This window comes from Trachemys scripta, chromosome 1, assembly GCF_013100865.1.
Source record: "Trachemys scripta elegans isolate TJP31775 chromosome 1, CAS_Tse_1.0, whole genome shotgun sequence".
In the NCBI taxonomy this organism is placed as follows: domain Eukaryota; kingdom Metazoa; phylum Chordata; order Testudines; family Emydidae; genus Trachemys; species Trachemys scripta.
Genome location: NC_048298.1, coordinates 196,680,803 through 196,700,331, shown reverse-complemented (window position 1 = coordinate 196,700,331; position 19,529 = coordinate 196,680,803). Strand labels below are relative to the sequence as shown.

Below are 19,529 nucleotides of genomic sequence, written 5' to 3'. Positions count from 1 at the left end.
AGGAAACACAATAGAAGGAGGGCAGTAGCTGCGAAAACTGAACATGATGATGAGCCCACTCTATCCAGCTGGAGCACACCACTCCCTCCTCCTGACAGCACATGCATGACTGCACAGGTGCTGACTTTCAAATGTGCTGGGTGGTGCATGCATGAGTGAGAGAGAGAGACGTGCATTGCCCCCTTTAAGTACGCTGACCCCAGTTCAAGTACATTGCCCTTTTAAGCAGATCAGACAGGAAGCAACAGCTTCCAGCAAGCTCCCTCCTTTCTGTCCCTGAGCCCTGTCCCCCTCCTCTGCTTTGTGGAGAGGAGGTACAGAGCTGGGGAGGGGGCAGGAGCAGGTGGACATCCTGATACTAGCACCCCTCTCCCCCAGCAAGCAGGAAGCTCCAGGGAGCAGCTCCAAGGCTGAGGGCAGGGCAGGAGCAGCACGGCAGTAGGGGGAGAGACAGCTGAACTGCTGCTGGGCAGCTGCTGAGCCACATACCTTACAGGGAATTTAGGGGAGCTGATGGGAGCGGGGGCTGTTGGCCCCCCTGGTTCTAATCCCCACAAGGAGGTGCTGCTCTTCCAGAGAATCCTGCAAGCAATGGACAAAGCAGGCAGCTGCCAAATGACGTTATAAGGGAGCATTGCGCAACTTTAAACGGCCATGTTCCCTAATTGATCAGCAATGAAACAACGTTAACTGGGACGACTTTAAGTGAGGAGTTACTGTATATAAACTAGGAACTATGCCCCAAAACTGTTGCATTCTAGTAATTCATTGATAAAACAGACTCAGATTACCTTTGCAGGTGTTTGGATCTGTGATAAACTTTGTATGGCCTATGTGTAGCAAAATTCCTTTTGAAAATTAATTAGCGGTTTGGATGAACTCTTCTGTGCTTGGATAGTAGCTAACGTGCAATATCTTGGTTATTTTTCTTAATATCAAATTTAGTTATGCCATTTTATAGGCTAATTGCTTTCCAAATCACAGCTGTTCTGGAGTTGAGAGCTAAGCAGAGAAATCCAGTAAACGTATATTTTATGTATACTTCTCTAATGAAAAATGGCTGAGCAGATTATTTTCAATATTGTTTTTTAAAAACTAATTTTAATCTTTTTTCTAAATTTTGGCCAGGATCAAATATTTTTATCACTTACCTAATATCAATTTATAATACTATATCTCAGTAACAATAGTGGCGTGAAGGAAGATCCTGAGACACTATCTAATACACACATTTGGCTTTCATGAGCATTGCTAAGATGAAAGTGAAGTGTAAAATGCTAAATGAAGGCACAAGCATTTCTAAGTTATAGCATCATCTTTTTTGTTTCAATATAAAATGTCTTTAAGTAGTGTAAAGATTCTATTTTTACGAGGTTAGTTGCCGTAATGGTGTAGAGTCCATTTTAATATTACTAGCAACTGTATTTTAATGTTGCTGTGGTTTGTTTATTTCTTTGTCTCCAGGCTTCAAAATACATCCCTGATATCTGTGTTATTAGAGCAGTACAAAAAATTGTCTGGGCATCAGGGTGTGGGTCAGTACAGCTGGTGTTCAGCTCAAATGAGGAAATTAGTAAAATTTATGAAAAGGTAAGAATTCTTAAGCAACTTCTTTTTCTATTTAATTATTTGGTCAGCTATAAAAAGGACAGTGTCAAGTAATTTAGGCTCAAAATGTGACTTATCTTCAAATAGTTATATTCTTGTTGGTAATATACTTTGGATTCTAATGTAGGGTCACAGTTTTGATACTGTAGTTAAGATTGAGATGGTACTTCCATGCTGTGTGCCTATTTTCAATTATTTTTGGGCTTAAATTTCTTAAACTTAAAGTTAATTTTTTTTCTATTGTATCCAAATGTGAAATAAGCATTTGTTACATGCTAAATTTTGCAGGTGTACTTTTGTAATTTGGATAATTCAAATGCTTTAGTTTTTAAAGCTCAGACTAGGCATATATGTAATGAAAAATGTTGTTGGCCTCTCTTTTTTGGAAGAAATTTGATTTTGAAATTGACACTGAAGCATTGGTAAAACTGAGTGATAGCATGTATAGCAGTTTATTTTCCTTAATTGCTTATGCACATACTTGGAGTTAAAATATCAGATCTTTGCATACACAGGATTTAAGGGGTGGGTTAGACCAATCAGAGTTGGAGATATTTCTGGGTATCATACAAAATGTTTATACTGTCTCAAGCTTTTGGATCTTTTTTTCCCTTGGTGTACACTGCTCAGAACCTTGTTCTTATAAAAGTAACCTTCGACTTATCAACAGTGGCTTATAAAATTTTAAAAGTAATGCTATAACCAACTCCTAGAATTGTATTGCAAATATATGTGTATCGTGGGATGATGTAGTTAAGGAAGTTGCTGAATTCTGGAAAGAGCAGATTCTATTTGTCTCACATGTCTCTTCACTAACTCCTCTGAATTTTCAAAGTTAATCAAGTTAATCTGGCACTGCTCAGCACTTAGGAAGAAGGAATTTGGTGGGATGCTTTTATTCTTTGTATTCTAGACCTTTTGCTTAAATTTTTGATTTACAGAAAAGTAGGTTTACTTCCAGAAAAAGCAGCTTCTCATTTAGCTAGCTTAGTAGCCCTAGCACTTCTGATTTCCTAGGTATCCTGTTCACTTTCTCACAAAATGAATTCCTCACTAAGAAGAATAATTCTCCCTTTATTTGAAGTTTACTAACGGGGCTAAATTCTGGCTAAGCTGTTGTGGTAGTAGAGAAGCAGAAGATGCTCTCATATGTTTCTGTATTTGCTACCCATATCATAAAAAAGGAGTGTGGGAGGGGAAGCAGGTTCCACATGCAGGTTTGTGGAAGGGGCAGGCTAGGGCAGAACTACTTGAAGTCTTGTTGTGCATGGGGCCTGTTGGTTCCTTGTCCCCTTTTCTACCAGCACTCTAGCCAATACAGCTGCCCTGGCATCCTGGAGAGCCTCCGCTGTGCTGTGCTATAGACCTGGCACAGTTTACCCCCTTCTTAAAATAACAAGGAAACCAGGTGGGAGTATAGCAGTGCAACAATGTGCTGCTGTTTACTGTGGCTTTGTGGCAAAGCCACAATTGAACCTTGACTCTCTGTTTCAAGCTTTACAATTTGTATTTGTAAACTATATAGTTAAAGATTGAATTGAAAACATTAGGCAGTGAGTATGTATCTTAAATAGGAATGTTGGCCACAGAAATAACGAGGAGAAACTATAATTGGATGAATGATGTTGAGAATTATACACAAGTTGAGGAGAATCTTTCCTACACATTAATTTTAAATGCCATTTCACTTTGTTTTAGGAATTTTTCACATTTGTTTTAGATTCTCACCCATTTTTCCCTCAGGGTGAAATCACCCCATTGAGAAGTCTAACACAAGACCTGTGCAACACTTTAAAACCAATTTAAACCCTGAAAATAAGACTCAGATGAAACTTAAACTGTGCACAGGCCTTGTGCTAGTTCTTTGCACAGGGAGAATTTCACCCTCTTTGTACACAAACATCAATGTCAACCATTCTCTTTGGTGTTTGTGCCACTGATACTGATGCATGTATCAAACCAGAGGGCTTGTCTACACAAACAGTTGGTTGCAAGTGGAGGTGTAAATCTGCCCCGTGCTAGCTTGCTGTGCAGTGACTGTCCACGTGGACCCTGCTACTGTGCACAAAAAGTTCCTTAGTGTGCTTTGTTCTACCCCAACTATGAAAAAGGAGTAGATTAAAGCACAATAGGAAACTTTTGGTGAGTGTCCGCAGAGTCCACATGGTCACTTAGTGCATGGCAGGTTAGTGCGGAGTAGATCAGTATGTTCACGCAGAGAAGCCCAGAGCTACATAAGCATGAAATGTGATATGAGGTGACACTGGAAATGAAGGAAAAACTCTCGGGAACAAACTATAAAAAGAAAGGAGAAATTGCAGAAGCAGAGTGAAGGAGGGATAAAAGCAAAAGTGGGACGGGAGGAAACAAAGTAAAATGGAAGAAGGGGAGAAATGGCAGAAATGGGGGGGGTATGATGGAAGAGAAAACTGCACAAAATCCAAGTTTTAAGTGACAGAGGCAACAGCGTAGGAACACAGACTACAAGAAATTACTGTAGAATAATTAGTTTGTAATACTCAGCGCACTGCAGTGGTGCAGCTGCAGCACTTCAGTGAAGATACTACTATGCCGATGGGAGAGGTTCTCCCATCAGTGTGTTGTTAAAATCCACCTCTGCTAGAGAGGATAGCTGTCAATGGGAGAAGCCCTCCCATTGTTGTAGCGCTGCCTACAAAGGGGGTTAGGTAAATATAACTATGTTGCTAATGGGTGTGGATTTTTCACACCCCTGAGCAATGTAGTTATACCGATGTAAGTTTTTATAGACCTGTCCTGAAGTATTACAAAAACATACTTGTGACTGTTTCGGGTGTTTAGTCAACTAGCTCCTTGCTGTGAAATCGTTAATCTGCTTTTCTCCAAAGCATTACACTTGTGGGGAAAAAAAACTAGATGATTTTTTTAAAGCTGGCATACTAATAATTAGATTCTAACTGCTGGAGGATGGAGACATTTCACAAAGGCTTCTTCTGATGCTAATAGTTCAATGGACTCTGCTTCATTTTTGACAATTTTGATTTTTCAGTGGAACTTGGAGAGACAGCTCTCATCAGAGTTGTCAGAATCCTCAAAATTAGAATCTATAAATTAAAGTTCAAAACTCACTTATTAAATCATCTGGTGAATTTATTTTTCTTTTATATTAAAAATTAAAACGTATTTTAGAAGGTGAGTCCAGGTTCTTCTGGAATTCTTCCTTACCGCCCCAATAAGTCTTATGTTACAGCAGTCCTTTTGGTCAGAGAGGACTGCATTTGGTTTTCCACCAAACCAGATCAGCACCATCTTAAGCCATGGCACAGAGAGACTTTTTTGAAGTGCTCCCTACCGAGAGGATCTGAATGATACTTTCACAGCCCAGCCAGTTCTTGCGCTAAACAAAGAGATAAGCTTGGACCACTACAGGACTGTATCAAGTATCAGAGGGGTAGCCATGTTAGTCTGAATCTGTAAAAAGCAACAGAGGGTTCTGTGGCACCTTTAAGACTAACAGAAGTATTGGGAGCATAAGCTTTCGTGGGTAAGAACCTCACTTCTTCAGATGCAAGGGCTATATGTTATCCTGCTTCTAGATCACGGGACTCCTTCCTTCCCTCTCCCCCCCCATCCCCCCCCCCAAAAAAATAATTAAAATAAAACCCATCTTTGTAGAAGGGGTGGATTGTGCAGGATAGTTGCTCTTCTTGAGTTGTTGGGATTCTGTCTGCACCCTCAAATCATTTAACATGCCAAAGATGTCAGAGTATCTAATGCAGTGATCGTAAATCTTTTGTTTCTTGATTGCCACCCAAAGAAGAAAAATTAGCATAGCCTCAGTTACCAATACACGGATGTGTTGCACATTAGTTTGTGTAGACCCTGCTGGTATACAATAAAAGTTTGTTAGAGAGCATGAATGCAGGCTCTACATTGACTAATTAATGTGTAATGCATTAGAGTGCTTTAGAAATCACACCCTGTAGTCCATGTTACTGCTCTGTGTAGATGAGCTCTAAGGCACACTTTCTTTGCTTTGTCCTCTCCTTCTACCACTTTCCCTCATTATCTCCCTTTCACACCCTTCTCTTCTTCCCACATACTTAAGCCTGTGATCTATCTGTCATCTAAAATGCATATTCTGTGTGTATATACCCCTCTATAATACTGTCATATAATAATCACTGTTGGTGATGGGTAAGGTTGAAATTTGGCATATGTTCTATTGGCTCAAAGCTTTTTCAAACAACTTAATGTTGGTTTTTATATTGTGTGCCTGCATTTTTTTTTTAAATCACCTTGCAGAAGCTTTGGCAAAATCAGTTCAGCCATTTTTTAGTTCTGCTAAAAGGGGTGGGGAGTGCCTATATTCCAGTCAGAAAAATTACGTGTTATCTCAAAAATGGCCCAAATATAACCATTCAAATTTGGCTTATTTGATCTGAAGAAAATACTATTCTTTTCTCATTTTAGGAAAGGAGTGCTAAGAACTTCTCAGTTAGTCAAATAGGTCCTGAGCACCTTAGAACCATAAAGCAACTCCTTAGGGTTTTCTAAAGCAATGCAGGATGACAACTCTGCTGTGTTCGAAGTACAGCTCTGCTTGCAAAATTTTAAACTCCACATTTGCACTGCATTAGAAACTTTCCTTTTTATTGGAGAAAAAAAAAATGTGAGCAACTAGTAGTAACATACAATGATAGTAACTTCTATCCACTTGCTCCTCCATTTTTGCACCTCAGTTCTTCCACAAAACTGCTATTCATGCTTCCTTGGTCTTCCCCCAAACTCCCACCCAATATTCATCCCTCCTCCTTCTGCACAGTTTGCAAAGTAATGGCTCTCCTGGGGCATATAAAAATGTGGTGGTGTTGCCCCAGGGTGCATAAGACCTTCCAGGGATCTTGGCCCTCCATGCACACCCTGAAATGTGCTGCTGAGTATCCTGTCCCATGGGCCTGGGTTCATATTATCTTGTGCCTGGGATGACTCTGCAGTTGTCTGGGTTTGGGATCAGGGGCAGCTCCAGGCACCAGCGCAGCAAGTGCGTGCCTGAGGCGGCAAGCCACGGGGTCGGCCTACTGGCTGCTGTGAGGTCAGGCTGCCTTTGGCGGCATGCCTGCGGGAGGTCTGCCGGTCCCGCGGCTTCAGCGGTAATTCGGTGGTGGGGACGCTGAAGGCACGGCACTGGCAGACGTCCTGCAGGCGTGCCGCCGAATCCGCGTGGCCAGCAGACCGCCCGCAGGCCTGCCACCGAAAGCCACCTGACTGCTGTGCTTGGGGCGGCAAAAACCATAGAGCCACCCCTGTTTGGGATGCAATGGGACGGCCATGCAGCCTGTGTTGCCACAGCTGAATTTGTCTCTATTGCCTACTGAGGATCTGGTCCCTTACCTGAGGGGAATTAGTGAAGCTCATGTCCGAGGTGTATAACAGGTACAGCTGCTAGAGGTTTTTGTGCCTCTAGTAACTTTTCTGGGTCATTGAGTGCTTAATTTCTCAGTCTTAACATTAAATTAGTAATATTTTTAATACATGTACATATACAGTATGAGTGCATATGCTCTCTCTAAATGGGGGTCTGCTTATTCATAAGATTTTTGAAGAAGACTGAGAAAATGCTTTTTAGTTTTTGTGAGTGGCTGGCTGAGCTTCTCTGAATTGATCATTTTAATGCTTCTGAGATTTGAATTGTATTGTAGTTGTGTTTTAGAGTGCCTAGAGCCTTAAGCAGTTTTTAGTCCCCCCAAATAGAAATAATTTGTCAGTCCCCCCCTCTGCACAGCAAGCAGGAGGGTCCCGGGAGCAGCTCCAAGGCAGGAGCAGCACATGGCAGTGGGGGGCGGGACAGCTGAACTGCTGGCAATTGATAGCCTGCTGGGCGGCTGCTGCACAGGGAACTTAGGGGAGGGGAGAGCTGATAGGGGGGCTGCCAGTCCACCCTGGTTCCAAGCCCCCACCAGCCAGCTGCAACGGGCTACTCTTTCTGCAAGCGGTGGACAAAGCAGGCGGCTGCCAAACAACGTTATAAGGGAGCATTGCACAACTTTAAACGAGCATCTTCTCTAATTGATCAGCAATGTAACAATGAAACAACATTAACTGGGACAACTTTAAGTGAGGAGTTACTGTACACATCCTATTATGTGGTGGTTTATATTGTCCATGTCCTCATCTGTTAGTTTGACAAGTAGTATTGAGAAACTTTAACTGGAGGATGGGAGGGTTAAATAATATTAAGGCATACTAATGTGAAGCGGGGGGAGGGGGAGAAATTGGTAAATATTGTATTTAAGAAGCTACCAATGTTAAAGGTGGAAAGAAAAGTAACTAAACAAGTATAACTAAGATCCAAGTGCTTGTTACTCAAGTATAAAAAGGTGCAGTCTCTTCTGCATATATTACTATGCATTAGTTGTATTACACTAGTATCTGCAGGACCCAAACAGGTCAGCACCTCACTTTGCTAGGTATTGTGCAGATATATAGAAGACAGTTCCTACCCCAGAGAGCCTATCATTTAAGACAAGATGCAGCAGGTGTGTGAAAAGAGTATAGGGGAGAGATGACTGAATCAATGTATGTGATAACTTGCATTGTAGATTTAGCTGGGCATTGGGGGACACAGTCTTGGTATCCCCTTGTGTTTTAAGCGTACAGCTAGATGCCAGACAAATTTGTTGCACTTTTCTATATCCATTCATGCTGCTCATTTGATTCACTTTACAGACAAATGCAGGCAATGAGCCAGACATGGAAGATGAACAAGTTTGCTGTGAAGCTTTGGAGGTGATGACCTTGTGTTTTGCTTTGATTCCAACAGCATTGGATGCACTTAGTAAAGAAAAGGCATGGCAGACATTTATCATTGACTTGCTATTGCACTGTCACAGCAAGTAAGTGATTTAAAATAAATAACACTTGTATAGCATCTTACCTCTTCAAAACACTGTACAAACTAATCTAAAACACAAGGTAGATGTTCCAGCTATTTATCTGCTTTTTAACTACAAAGGGGTTTTTTGTACTGAAATACTAAAGATTTTCAATGTTGGTTTGCTTTGTATTAATTTTTTGACAACCTATGGTAAGTTCAAAATAAGTTTTTTTGTTTTTTTCTGATTGACTCATTAGTCATGTACAAATATGTATTCGTATTCTGCTTAGCAATATAACTTTGTAACTAGGTTCTGTGTCTCACCAACTCTCATTGAAATCGGAGAGTTGCAGGTGTTCAGCACCACCCAGAATTGTGCTGTTTGTTTGAAAAGTCAGTTAAACCAGAAAAATCTCATTAGTGTTTGAGACATCCTGAAGAGGGTATTTGGCCATTCTGACTTTTGTTCATAATGTGATGCATGTATTAGTAACACTAATGTTGTTACTTTTTAACTTGTACTTATTTGTTCAAAAACTCTAATCCTTTTCTTTTACTGTTAAGAGTGAGAACACTTTAATGTATTATAAATGTCCAACTGACTTGGCAGAGTGCCTATTAAGCTTCCAAAAAGACTAGTAGATGTTCTATTTAATGCTGTTTAAAAAGGTTAAATATGATAGCTATAAAATACTTAAGTAATGTCAGCGGGATAGAACTTTGTCACAGGTTAATTTTCTCCTGTTACATGAATGCAGAGGCAAAGCATCATTTATAGAAAGGTTTTAAGCTAGCATTGAATCATAAGGTCCTCTTACACTAAATCCTCACTCCCATGAAAAATCATTTTATTCAATGTTCATGCCACCCTTTTAAATATTAATCAGATTATGAAATGTCTCTTTGGTACATGGATTGTTAATACACATAAATAATGTTACACCAGTTTACCTGCATAATCATTGCTTCATCTGAAAATTTGTACAAGTTTGTCTAGCTAGTGAATCTGGAGGGGGGGGGTGTCTTTACTAAGTATAAAATTTTGAATGCAGATAGAAAAGTAAGTAACGTGCTTCTCAGGTAAACTTTAATTGTTCAAAACGTTTTCACAAGCAGCAAATGTGACTGGTAATGTCAAATGTAAATGTGTGGTTTTTGCTGGTTTTGGATGACTTCCAGGTGGCAACACTTTGATTGTCATTAAATGTTGAGGGTTACTAAAACAACATTATCCAGAGAACTATTATTTTTATTAAAGACTTCTTAGTTCTGGTGTTGTCAGTTCTTTCCATGACTGTGACATCAGACATTTTAATTCAATTTATAAAAGATCAACAATAGATAAAAGTGAGTTAAGTCATGATTGTCCAGTCTGTTGAATGTTAGTTATCTGGGTTAAATCCTAGCCCCATTGAAGTGAATACAAGTTTTGAAATTGACTTGTATGGAGTCAGGATTTCATCCATAGTGTTTGATTTCTTTTCCTTCTAGATGTGACAAACTAAAGATTTCTACACTACTCTGCATGAAGTTTTGTGATTAACTTCCCAGACGTTTTCTTTAGCATATAACACATCTAATACACTAATGTTGAAAAAAACATTTTTTCTGTATGCATCTCCTAACAAATTCTTTATCTGTTGAGAAAGATTTGTGAAGTGGTTGCCTCTTAACATTCACTCTGGCTGACGTGGATTGCTATATTATCTAAGACAGGTGTTTTAAAGACTGAATCACTGGTACCAGGATAACTGAACTTAGTTATACACCTCTACCCCGATATAACACAAATTCCGATATAACACGGTAAAGCAGTGCTCTGGGGGGCGGGGCTGAGCACTCTGGCAGATCAAAGCAAGTTCGATATAACGCAGTTTCACCTATAACGTGGTAAGATTTTTTGGCTCCCGAGGACAGCGTTATATCGGGGTAGAGGTGCATATGAGCTGAGGATAGCCACAAGAAACATGAACTTCAGGTGTCAAGTTTTTTAGGGGAGTGGGGAAGTTTAATACTGGAGAATAAGCATAATTACTAGATATCAACCTGAAGCAAGGACACATTCTATCTGTTGGTTTGTTTGAAAGCTTTCAAAAGGCCAGACTCTGGGTGTGAAAGCAACTGACACCCAATGTGTTTCAAGATGCTGTTTTTTCAACTTTTGAAATCAGTTATCGCAAATGAATTCTATGAATCCTAAACAGTAAAATGTGACATGAAGAACAGTAATAGGCCCATTCCCCATAGTATTTTGTTCAGGAATGTTTTGAGAATCAATCACAACAAAATGGTAAATATCATTCCACAGTACTGTGTTGTGGTTTACAGTAATGTTGCTTAGCCATACGATTAAGTATCCCTGCATTATCATAGGCTGCAGTTAACAAGGCTGCTATTACTTTGTCATATTGAATGTTGCCTTAGCAGCTTCACAAAAATTTGAAATCCACACTTAATTAATTTACATATTAGTTTTCATAGCTTGTAGTAAAAAGAAATGCAAACAAAATTTGCTTAACTTTATTTTTAATTACCCTACCAGATATTAAATAGACTTCTATTTCACCATCTCTTTTGTATTTTTAAAGCTGCCTTTCTATAATATAAAATCAAGGGTTTTTTTTTGGTTCCAAGTATATGTACATTACACATCAAACTTGGAGGGTGGTTGCAGCAGAGATATATGTAAAGGTATTCATTGTTCACCTCTTCTTGAACTTCAGATGCAGTGGTGGAAGACTTTTTTCGTAAAAAGCTGTGCAGTCCTGATTGTGCAAGCTTGAATAATGCCTGACATCTCTGGGACAGTTTAGTGTAGGGTTATTCAAGAATCTGGCATCTGCATTTGATTTAATAGTAGCATTTTCCTTTACAGAGATAAATCCCTCATATGATCTGAATTCCAGGAAGTGGATCTCACACTCCATGTGTAAATGATCTAGAAGTATGTTGCATTTATTGGGAAATGAAACACTGCATAGATCCATCAAGATTTTATCTCATCAGACTGTGTGTGTGTGCAGAAATTTCAGTTTTTCTTCAGAGGCGGAAAGACAATCAAATGTAGATGAGGCAAAATATCCATTCCCCTGCAATTTTTGATTGATGTAGGTGAGGTACCCACTATTCATGATGAGGTCATTCATGTCCAGTTATATCTAATATGTGCCATGCAGTGTTTGTGCAGTAAACCAGCACTGTTGAGAGAGAGAGAGTTCCTTTTAGAGATCTGCATCTGCAGTGTGCGTTACACACTGCTTCATAAGTTCTCCATTACTAAATGGTTTGATGCTTGGTTAACTCTCATAACTTTTAAATTTGAAGTAGTTTATTTTAAAATAAAAGACCATTGTACTATAAAATCTTCTGCATGGAATGTCAGTCTAGATCTTCTATTTTTTTCCAACAACATAACTATAGTGTTTGATTTGTTGTGACTTTTCCAGCAGTATACTCTTTTTGTCATAGCAGCTATAAGTGGTATCTCAAGCAAATAGATTTCTGCATCCTCTTTCAACTGGTTTTTTTGACAAGGCAAGGAATTTGTGATCAGCAGTTACATACTTTTTGGATCTTTTTTTATGTGAGAACTGGCAGTCTGTCATGGATCACACTTGGGCATCTCTCTACTATTGAATTTTTTTCTACGTGAGCATTCAACAGACCACTTTGCATTAGGTTTCCTTTCCCTGTATGATTTAATCCAGGAGTGGCCAATCTTACTGAGCCTTTTACAACGATTTTCAGAAGTTCAGGAGTCAGGGCACACTGGCCAAGGGTCGGAGTTTCAGCCCCTCAGGAGGCGCCTACTGGGGCTCAGAGTTTCAGCCCCGCTCTTGCTGAAACCCCAAGCCCCAGCAGGCGTGCTCCACAGGGCTGAAGCCCCAAACCCCTCTCACCGCTGGACAGAAGCCCCTACCCTACCATCCCACTGTAAGGCAGAGGTTCCAAGCTCTTCCCCCTCTTTCCCCCGGCTGCACTTTAAAGTGAGCTGCACTTTAACTGTAGAAGAGCCACATGCGGCTTGCGAGCCATGGTTTGGCCACCCTGATTTAATCTGTTTAGTCATACTAGTGTGACTAGTATTTTGCCATTGAAAGGAGCAGCCAAAAGAACTAATATTTAGGCTAGTCTCCTATTACTATGAATGACATCTGTTATTTGTAATGACAAATCATGTCTTAATGATAATTAGCAACTCCTTGTATTGCTGCAAGAACTGATTCATGAGGCTTAACATTTAACTACATTTGGCATTCACATAAACATCTGGTGCGAATATAACATGCTGTATATTTCTCAGTGCTGATAAGTCACAGAATTAACTTACAGTTGGTTTAAACATCTTACAAGTTACATTTAACATGAATTTTAAATATTAAAGTAAATTTACTTTTAAAGGTATTGGATAGACTGGACTAGAAAGTGAGGTAACCTGTTTACAGAACACACAAAGTAGTAGCATAACAACCCCACCTCCAAGCTAAGTATCCAGACCCCTTCAGTCATAGGAGACTACTAAAACTGGTCAGCAAAGGTGCAATTTGTAATGAGTTTTCTGTTCTGGGCATTTATGCATCAGTAACTGGACTACAGAATTTAAATTGAGTATGCATAAATTTGAAGGCCAGAAAGGGACCATTTTGATCTAAACTGGGCTGCTGCTTAACACAGGACGTAGAATTTCACTCTGAATCTTGCATCTTGGCCTAACTAGAGCATTTTAGAAAGACATCTAGTCTTAATTTGAAGACTCCAAATCATGGAGAATTTATAAGATCCTTTTGGTAATCTATTCCAGTGGTTAATTACCTTGCTGTTAAAACTGTCTTATTTCCAGTCAGAAATTTGCTGACTTAAGCTTCCAGCCATTAAATTATGCCTTTGATTGCTAGGTTAGAGACTACTAGTGAACAGCTAAGAGACAGTGTTTACTTTTGATTGCTGCTAACTAGGACCAAATTTGAAGTGGTGCTTTAGTTTTGAGAAATTTTGTTCTATTTCTATATCCTGACCTCTTTCCCAGTCTGAGACAATTGTACTGTTTCTTTCTTCCTGCAAACACTAGAGGCAGTTCAAACCTATCTGCATTCTGGGGCTTGACCCACACCCCTTTTTTTCCTCATGTCTTAATTCTGTGTCCAACTTGCTAAACAGAGCAGCACTTCAGCTCTCCTGACTCATCCATTACCATCCCAGTCTTTAAAGATGATGTGCCATTAGCTAACAATTTTTCTCACTCTCTCACATGCTCTGAAATTTAAGGGACTCTTCCCCTTATATGGGGCCACCCACTGAGCTCCTTATCTGTTTTTCCCTTCTCCACCATCATGGTGAAGCAAACCAGATTTAGCATAATGAAGGATGTGAGCCTAGTCAACTGACCAAAGGGTAACTTATTGTACTGTCTACCTCCTAAAGTGTTTGTAAAACTATTAGTAGTAGTGATAACCCAGCTAAGAACTCTAGGAACTTCTCTATACCCATTCTTAGAGGACCTGCTCGTCAGAACAGGCTTCCCCTGGAACCACCAGAAGCAACCCAGAGGGCCCCCTCCATTCTTTGGCAATATGCATTTATGATACATTTAAAGAATATCTCTTTTCAGAGTCAAGATAAATAGATGTCAGTTTTCCCAAAGCAGAGAGGGGTTAGTCAGATCCAGGGACTGACTTCTGAAGTGTCATCCTTCCATCTTTATCCAGGACATAGATCTTCTGATCTCATGCAAAGAGTTTTATCAACAGGCAAGATCAAATAAGACAGAGCTTCCAGATTTATTTTTAGGGGCCTGGAATATGATGGTAATCTCCTCTCCCCACTTCCCCTAATCTTAGCCACGTTTGCCAGGCTTTAGAATTGGGGATAGCTTAGTGGTTTGAGCATTGGCTTGCTAAACCCAGGGTTGTGAGTTCAATCCTTGAGGGGGCCATTTAGGGAACTGGGGGGTTAAAAAACAAACAAACAAAAAACTGTCTGGGGATTTGCCCTGTTTTGAGCAGGGGATTGGACTAGATGATCCCCTGAGGTCCCTTCCAACCCTGATATTCTATGATTCTAGAAGAACCATAATACACAGGGAACATGGTCAAGCTCAGATCTTCATAGTGTCATATCTTCAGAATTATCACTTCCTAGATGAAAGTAGTTGGATTGGCTCTTAAGAACTTCCAAGATCACCAGAGAGCAAGGCCATGTGTTGTTTCAGTCAAGCAACACAGTGCTCCTGGCATACATAAATGAGCAGCAGGGTACGAGAATGTCAAATCTAAATGTCAGAGCAGTTCAAATTCTTTTGTGGGCAAAATGTCACCTACCTTCTGTTATGGCAGTCAAGTGTAAGGGAGTACGCTGAAAACAAGAGGAGACTGGCTAAGCAATTAACAGATAAACACCTCAGAATGGTCCTTCAATTGTCCCTGCAACAAAGTGTTTCTGCTCATATTTCAAAGCTACACCACTAGAGATGCCATAGAGCTATCTCGATGTAACACAAAGGCTAGGCTCTCCATCGGGAAACAGGCTCACAAATTTGCAGATTGTTTTTTCTACCTTTCCTCCACTCTTCCACTACTAGGCCGAGTATGTCAAAAGATGAAAAAGGAGTAAGACATCTGTTGTTCTCATCCCCCGAAAAAGGTATTGAAGGTTTGATACTCAGACCAAGTAGAGATCTCATGTCTCCACTCTATCAACCTACTAACAGACAGGAGCACGTATCCCAGGACTGTTGAACAGCAACTCGTAAACATGGCAATATTCCTTCATAGTAACAGGTGCTGCAAGCCTTCCATCCATCCCACTGGTGTTCACAATAGATCAATCCTAGGAAATATGAAGTGTTTCAGCTCTTCCATATATCCTACAGGATGGAACTAAACCTGATCATGTATCAACCACCATTGCATCCCAAGTCTTAGTATAAATCAGTCTCAGACTCAGGCTTATCCAAGTCTGATGTAGATCAGCCTCCCAAGCAGAAGTGTCTTTTTAGCAGGAAGATCCAAGTTTGTTAGAGCAGCATCTCTAACCAAACCAGCAGTGATCTCTTATCTTTCATATAAGATGGGATCTCTCTTAACCCATCTATTCAAAATCTACTGTATACAATTACTTCGTATTTCTGTTCCATAAAGGCATAGTGGTCGTCAAATCTCTGCTGTTAAAAGATACAAGACTTACTGCATTTTTCAAGAGGGAGAAAACAGTGGCTCTTTGGACTCTAAAATCTTTTGTAACCAATGTTAACTTTTCATATACGTTGCAAGAAATATTTTCCCCTCATTTTGCTCAAATACTCCACATTGGAAGGAAAAAGCATGGGCACATGCCACTGTGAGAGAAGCAATTAAAATATATTTTAATAGAATTGATCAGTTCAGGAAAACATCATCCCTGTTCAGTTCCTTCCACCTTTAAATGCCTAGATCTGCAATGCATCCATATTTTGTGTATCTAGTGAACCAAGTGCTGTATCATTGAAGCCTATTCAGCCACAGATAAAGACTATTCCAAAAGGGACCAGATCCCATTCATTGTATTCCAAATTGGCCTCCTGGGCAGAAGATATGTCAGTCACAACAGGGGAAATCTGTAAAATTGCCACCTTGTCAACCATCAAGATTTTTTCATAAAACACTGTAAGCTTTATTTTTCACTCCCAAGCAGAAGTGTCTTTTTAGCAGGAAGATCCAAGAGGCGATCCCAAAATTACTAATCTCTCTTACTGTAGAGAAGGGGAAATGTTTCTCTTCTATTTTCATTCTCCCTTCATACTATTTTTTTCTTATTGCTCTTTCTCCCCCAGTACAAGATATTTGGAACAGTTCAAGAATGGAAAAAATGTACCAGATTTCTTTTCTGTAACTGATTTCTCTCCAGTTCCCCCTCTTCCCCCCCCCCAGAGTTAATTTTTTTCTGGATATATGTATGATGGCCTATTCAAGGTTCATGTGTACATATATTTAGCACAATTAAAGAAGGTATTAGAAGATTATAACATATTAATAATAAAACTTTTTAATGATTCCATACATCTGTGAAAGTACTCATCGAGCATGAAAGTGGGAGGGGAATAGCTAACTCTCTGGAACTTTTTGGATGAGTCTGAACTGCCACCAGTATTTTCAAGAAAAGAGGCACTACCCATGTCCAGAAAGGAATTCTGTTATATAAAATTACTTCATTTTATCTGATAGTTCTTAGTGTAATGACAGTTGTTCACAGTGACATAGACGTGTGTGTGTGTGTGTTGGTTTGGAGAACTTGGCCTGTTGTATGTTTGTCCTATTGTGTGTTTGCCAAATAAATATCTTATGCTTAAAAATATCTTTTAAATAGCACTTTTTTGCATGTTCCAGTTTCTACTATTTTATTTTAAATGGTGAAGACATTAAGTCTCATCAAATTCCAACCATTTGTGAACATACAGTATTGTTTTCTTTTTTACATGTATACGTTGCTGCGTGTTACATGTTCATTCAACATTGTTATATGTTACGTTGCATGTTACTCTCAATTTTTAATGAAAGAAACCATGATTGGAAAGGCTAGAGAATGGAGACAGCCAACTGAATATTCAGAGCTTCTCTTTTCTTATCTGTGTTCTGATTACATCTTTGTCTTCCTCCCCTACTTTGCGGTATATGCATTTAATTTTAAACTTTGATCACTTAAGGGGATTCTCAGTAAGTCATATTACATACTTGACTGGAAGAACCTTCTTAACAAGATTTAAAATTTATAGTTTGGTACAGGGCCGGCTCTAGGCACCAGCAAAGCAAGCAGTTGCTTGGGGCGGCAGATTTGCAAGGGGGCGCAAGAATCCAGCATGGGAGCTGAGAACCAGCAGGGGGCCCTGGGAACTGTAGTTTCTTGGTTAGCTCCCTGCCTATAGAGCCAGCCCTGGAGCAGGGAAAGAACTACATTTCCCAGTATTCCCTTGGCCACTAGCAACAGGAAAGGGTGTGGGAAAGGAGTATGGAACTGAAATCTTTAGCTTGCTGTGAATCGTAGGAACAGAGCCAGCTCTAGGTTTTTTGCTGCTCCTCCCTCTCCCTTCCGCCCACACCCCCTGCTGCCCTCCCATGGTGCCCCAGCCCTGGGCTCTCCCCCGTACCCCCTGCTGCCCCAGCTCTGGCCCCCACCTGCACTCCCCTGCTGCCCCAGCCCTGGGCTCTCCCCCCACCCGCAACTCCTGCCGCCCCCACCCTGGGCTCTTCTCCCCTTCCCCCGCACTCCCTGCCGCCCCAGCTCTGGCCCCCACCTGCACCCTCCTGCTGCCCCAGCCCTGGGCTCTCCCCAGTCCTGGGCTCTTTCCCCTCCCCCTCCCCCCGCATCCCCGGCCGCCCCAGCCCTGGGCTCTCCCCCAAAGAAGGAATTGGGGGGACTAAATGGACGGTGCACCTCTCTATCTGAAGCCTAGCAAGGGAGGTATGTGGATTCCACTAGAATTTAAAATGAAAAGTAAGGGAGGGGGGAGGCTCTAGACCTGGGCAGCTTTAGATACAGTACCAGGCACTTAGGAGGATTTCCACTTCTGAGCCATGGAAGCAGAAATTGACTTTTCCTCTCCAGATATAGCTAATATTCAGAAAGGGAATCTAGCACCTGCTTCCAGATTTGAACACCCTCAAAATTCAGGAGTGCTCAAGTTCAATTTGGGCAGCTGTTACTTCATTTCCCCCAAATCAAATATACTAATCCACTGTAACTTGCTGTAGAAAAAGTAGAATAAATTGAGCAAGAAATTGTTTCAGCTCTGATTTTTTTTTTAAATATGACCTGCAATTAGGATGCCAGAAGTCCAGTATCTTGAGAATTATATGCTGAATGTCACAAATAGCAAAGGTAAAGGGCATTCAGGATATAATTTGTTTTAAACTTTGCATTCTCATGTCTCACTAAAGTCCAGGTCATCAGTTTTGACTTCATTTGATGTTCAATGCATACATAGTATGTAGGTGAAGTTGCATCTGCCGTGGAATAAGGAGACAGTCTAGGAAATAAACTGTTCTTATACTGTATTGCATAGTTTTGCAAAGATTCTTTTAATGTAGTTTACACCCTATGGAGTACAAGATATTTAAAAAGAAACTGCAGTGTTCAAACGTGCTGGGGCCTTTTGTTTTTTTTAAGTACTTAATGGACCACCCCACACTCTAGTGGATTCCAGTGTGGGGTTAATGTCACCATGTTAGTATTGGGCCATGGAGCAAGGGCTGGCAGTCGTACAGAATTGCTGGGTGTTTGTTAAATCTGTTTGCAGATCACCTTCACTTACATTGAAAGATGACAACACAGATTTTTTTGCTCATCTTGTTTTAAAAAACAAAGTGAGCTATTTAAAAGTTTGTTGTATTAATGATTCTTTTTATAGTTTTTGGTTTATACATGAGTAATTCTCTTGAAAGAAAAAACAAATGAGGGACAATAACTAAACTGTGAAGGTATTGCTGTTTCTTACATTTTGCCAAAAATAATTATATTGTGCAGTTTGATATATAATTTAATTTTTTTCTCTTTTTCAAACAAAATTTTTTCTTTGCTTGTTTACGTCCATTCCACATTAGGTGTACACACGCCATGTGCATGAGCGTCGGAAACTGTTCCCTTCGCAGTACCTGGCAGACTGGCGGGGCCCCCGCCTGAGTGGTGCCACTACGCCATGCATATACACCCCCGCTGGCTCGACCCCCTCCAGTTCCTTCTTACCATCCGGGGCAGTGTTGGAACAACCTCTTGCTCCCCTAGGAGAAGCAATCCCTTAGCTTTAGAGTACTTAGCAGCTATCAGTTCGTTAGCATTCTATTGTGTGAACACTTAATAGATTAGGTGCTTGGAGGCTTCCAGCACCCGCCCCAGGGCATGCCGCAGGCCCACGGGTTTAAAGCTTGCGCCACGTGCCGGTTAGTGACCTCCACGACTCCTGTCTGCGTTGCCTGGGGGAAGCACACCAAACAGAGGTGTAAGATTTGCAAGGCGTTTAAGCCTAGAACAAAGAAAGAGAGACTTTCGCTTGAAGCAGTTGTTGATGGAGGCAGCATTGCAGCCATCGGGCCCGGAG

The 19,529-nt window shown here is 40.6% G+C and overlaps 1 protein-coding gene across 4 annotated transcripts in view; it reads left to right on the top strand.

The window, feature by feature from the left end:
* USP9X (ubiquitin specific peptidase 9 X-linked) overlaps window positions 1-19,529 on the top strand; it is a 222,625-nt gene that overhangs the window by 142,069 nt on the left and 61,027 nt on the right. For 3 of the 4 annotated variants that reach the window (XM_034754291.1, XM_034754275.1, XM_034754282.1), the window contains exons 25-26: window positions 1,465-1,590; window positions 8,317-8,483. In XM_034754291.1, coding sequence (XP_034610182.1) covers window positions 1,465-1,590; window positions 8,317-8,483 — 293 coding nt within the window. The remainder of the gene's footprint in view (window positions 1-1,464; window positions 1,591-8,316; window positions 8,484-19,529) is intronic. The other variant, XM_034754300.1, reaches the window with a different exon arrangement.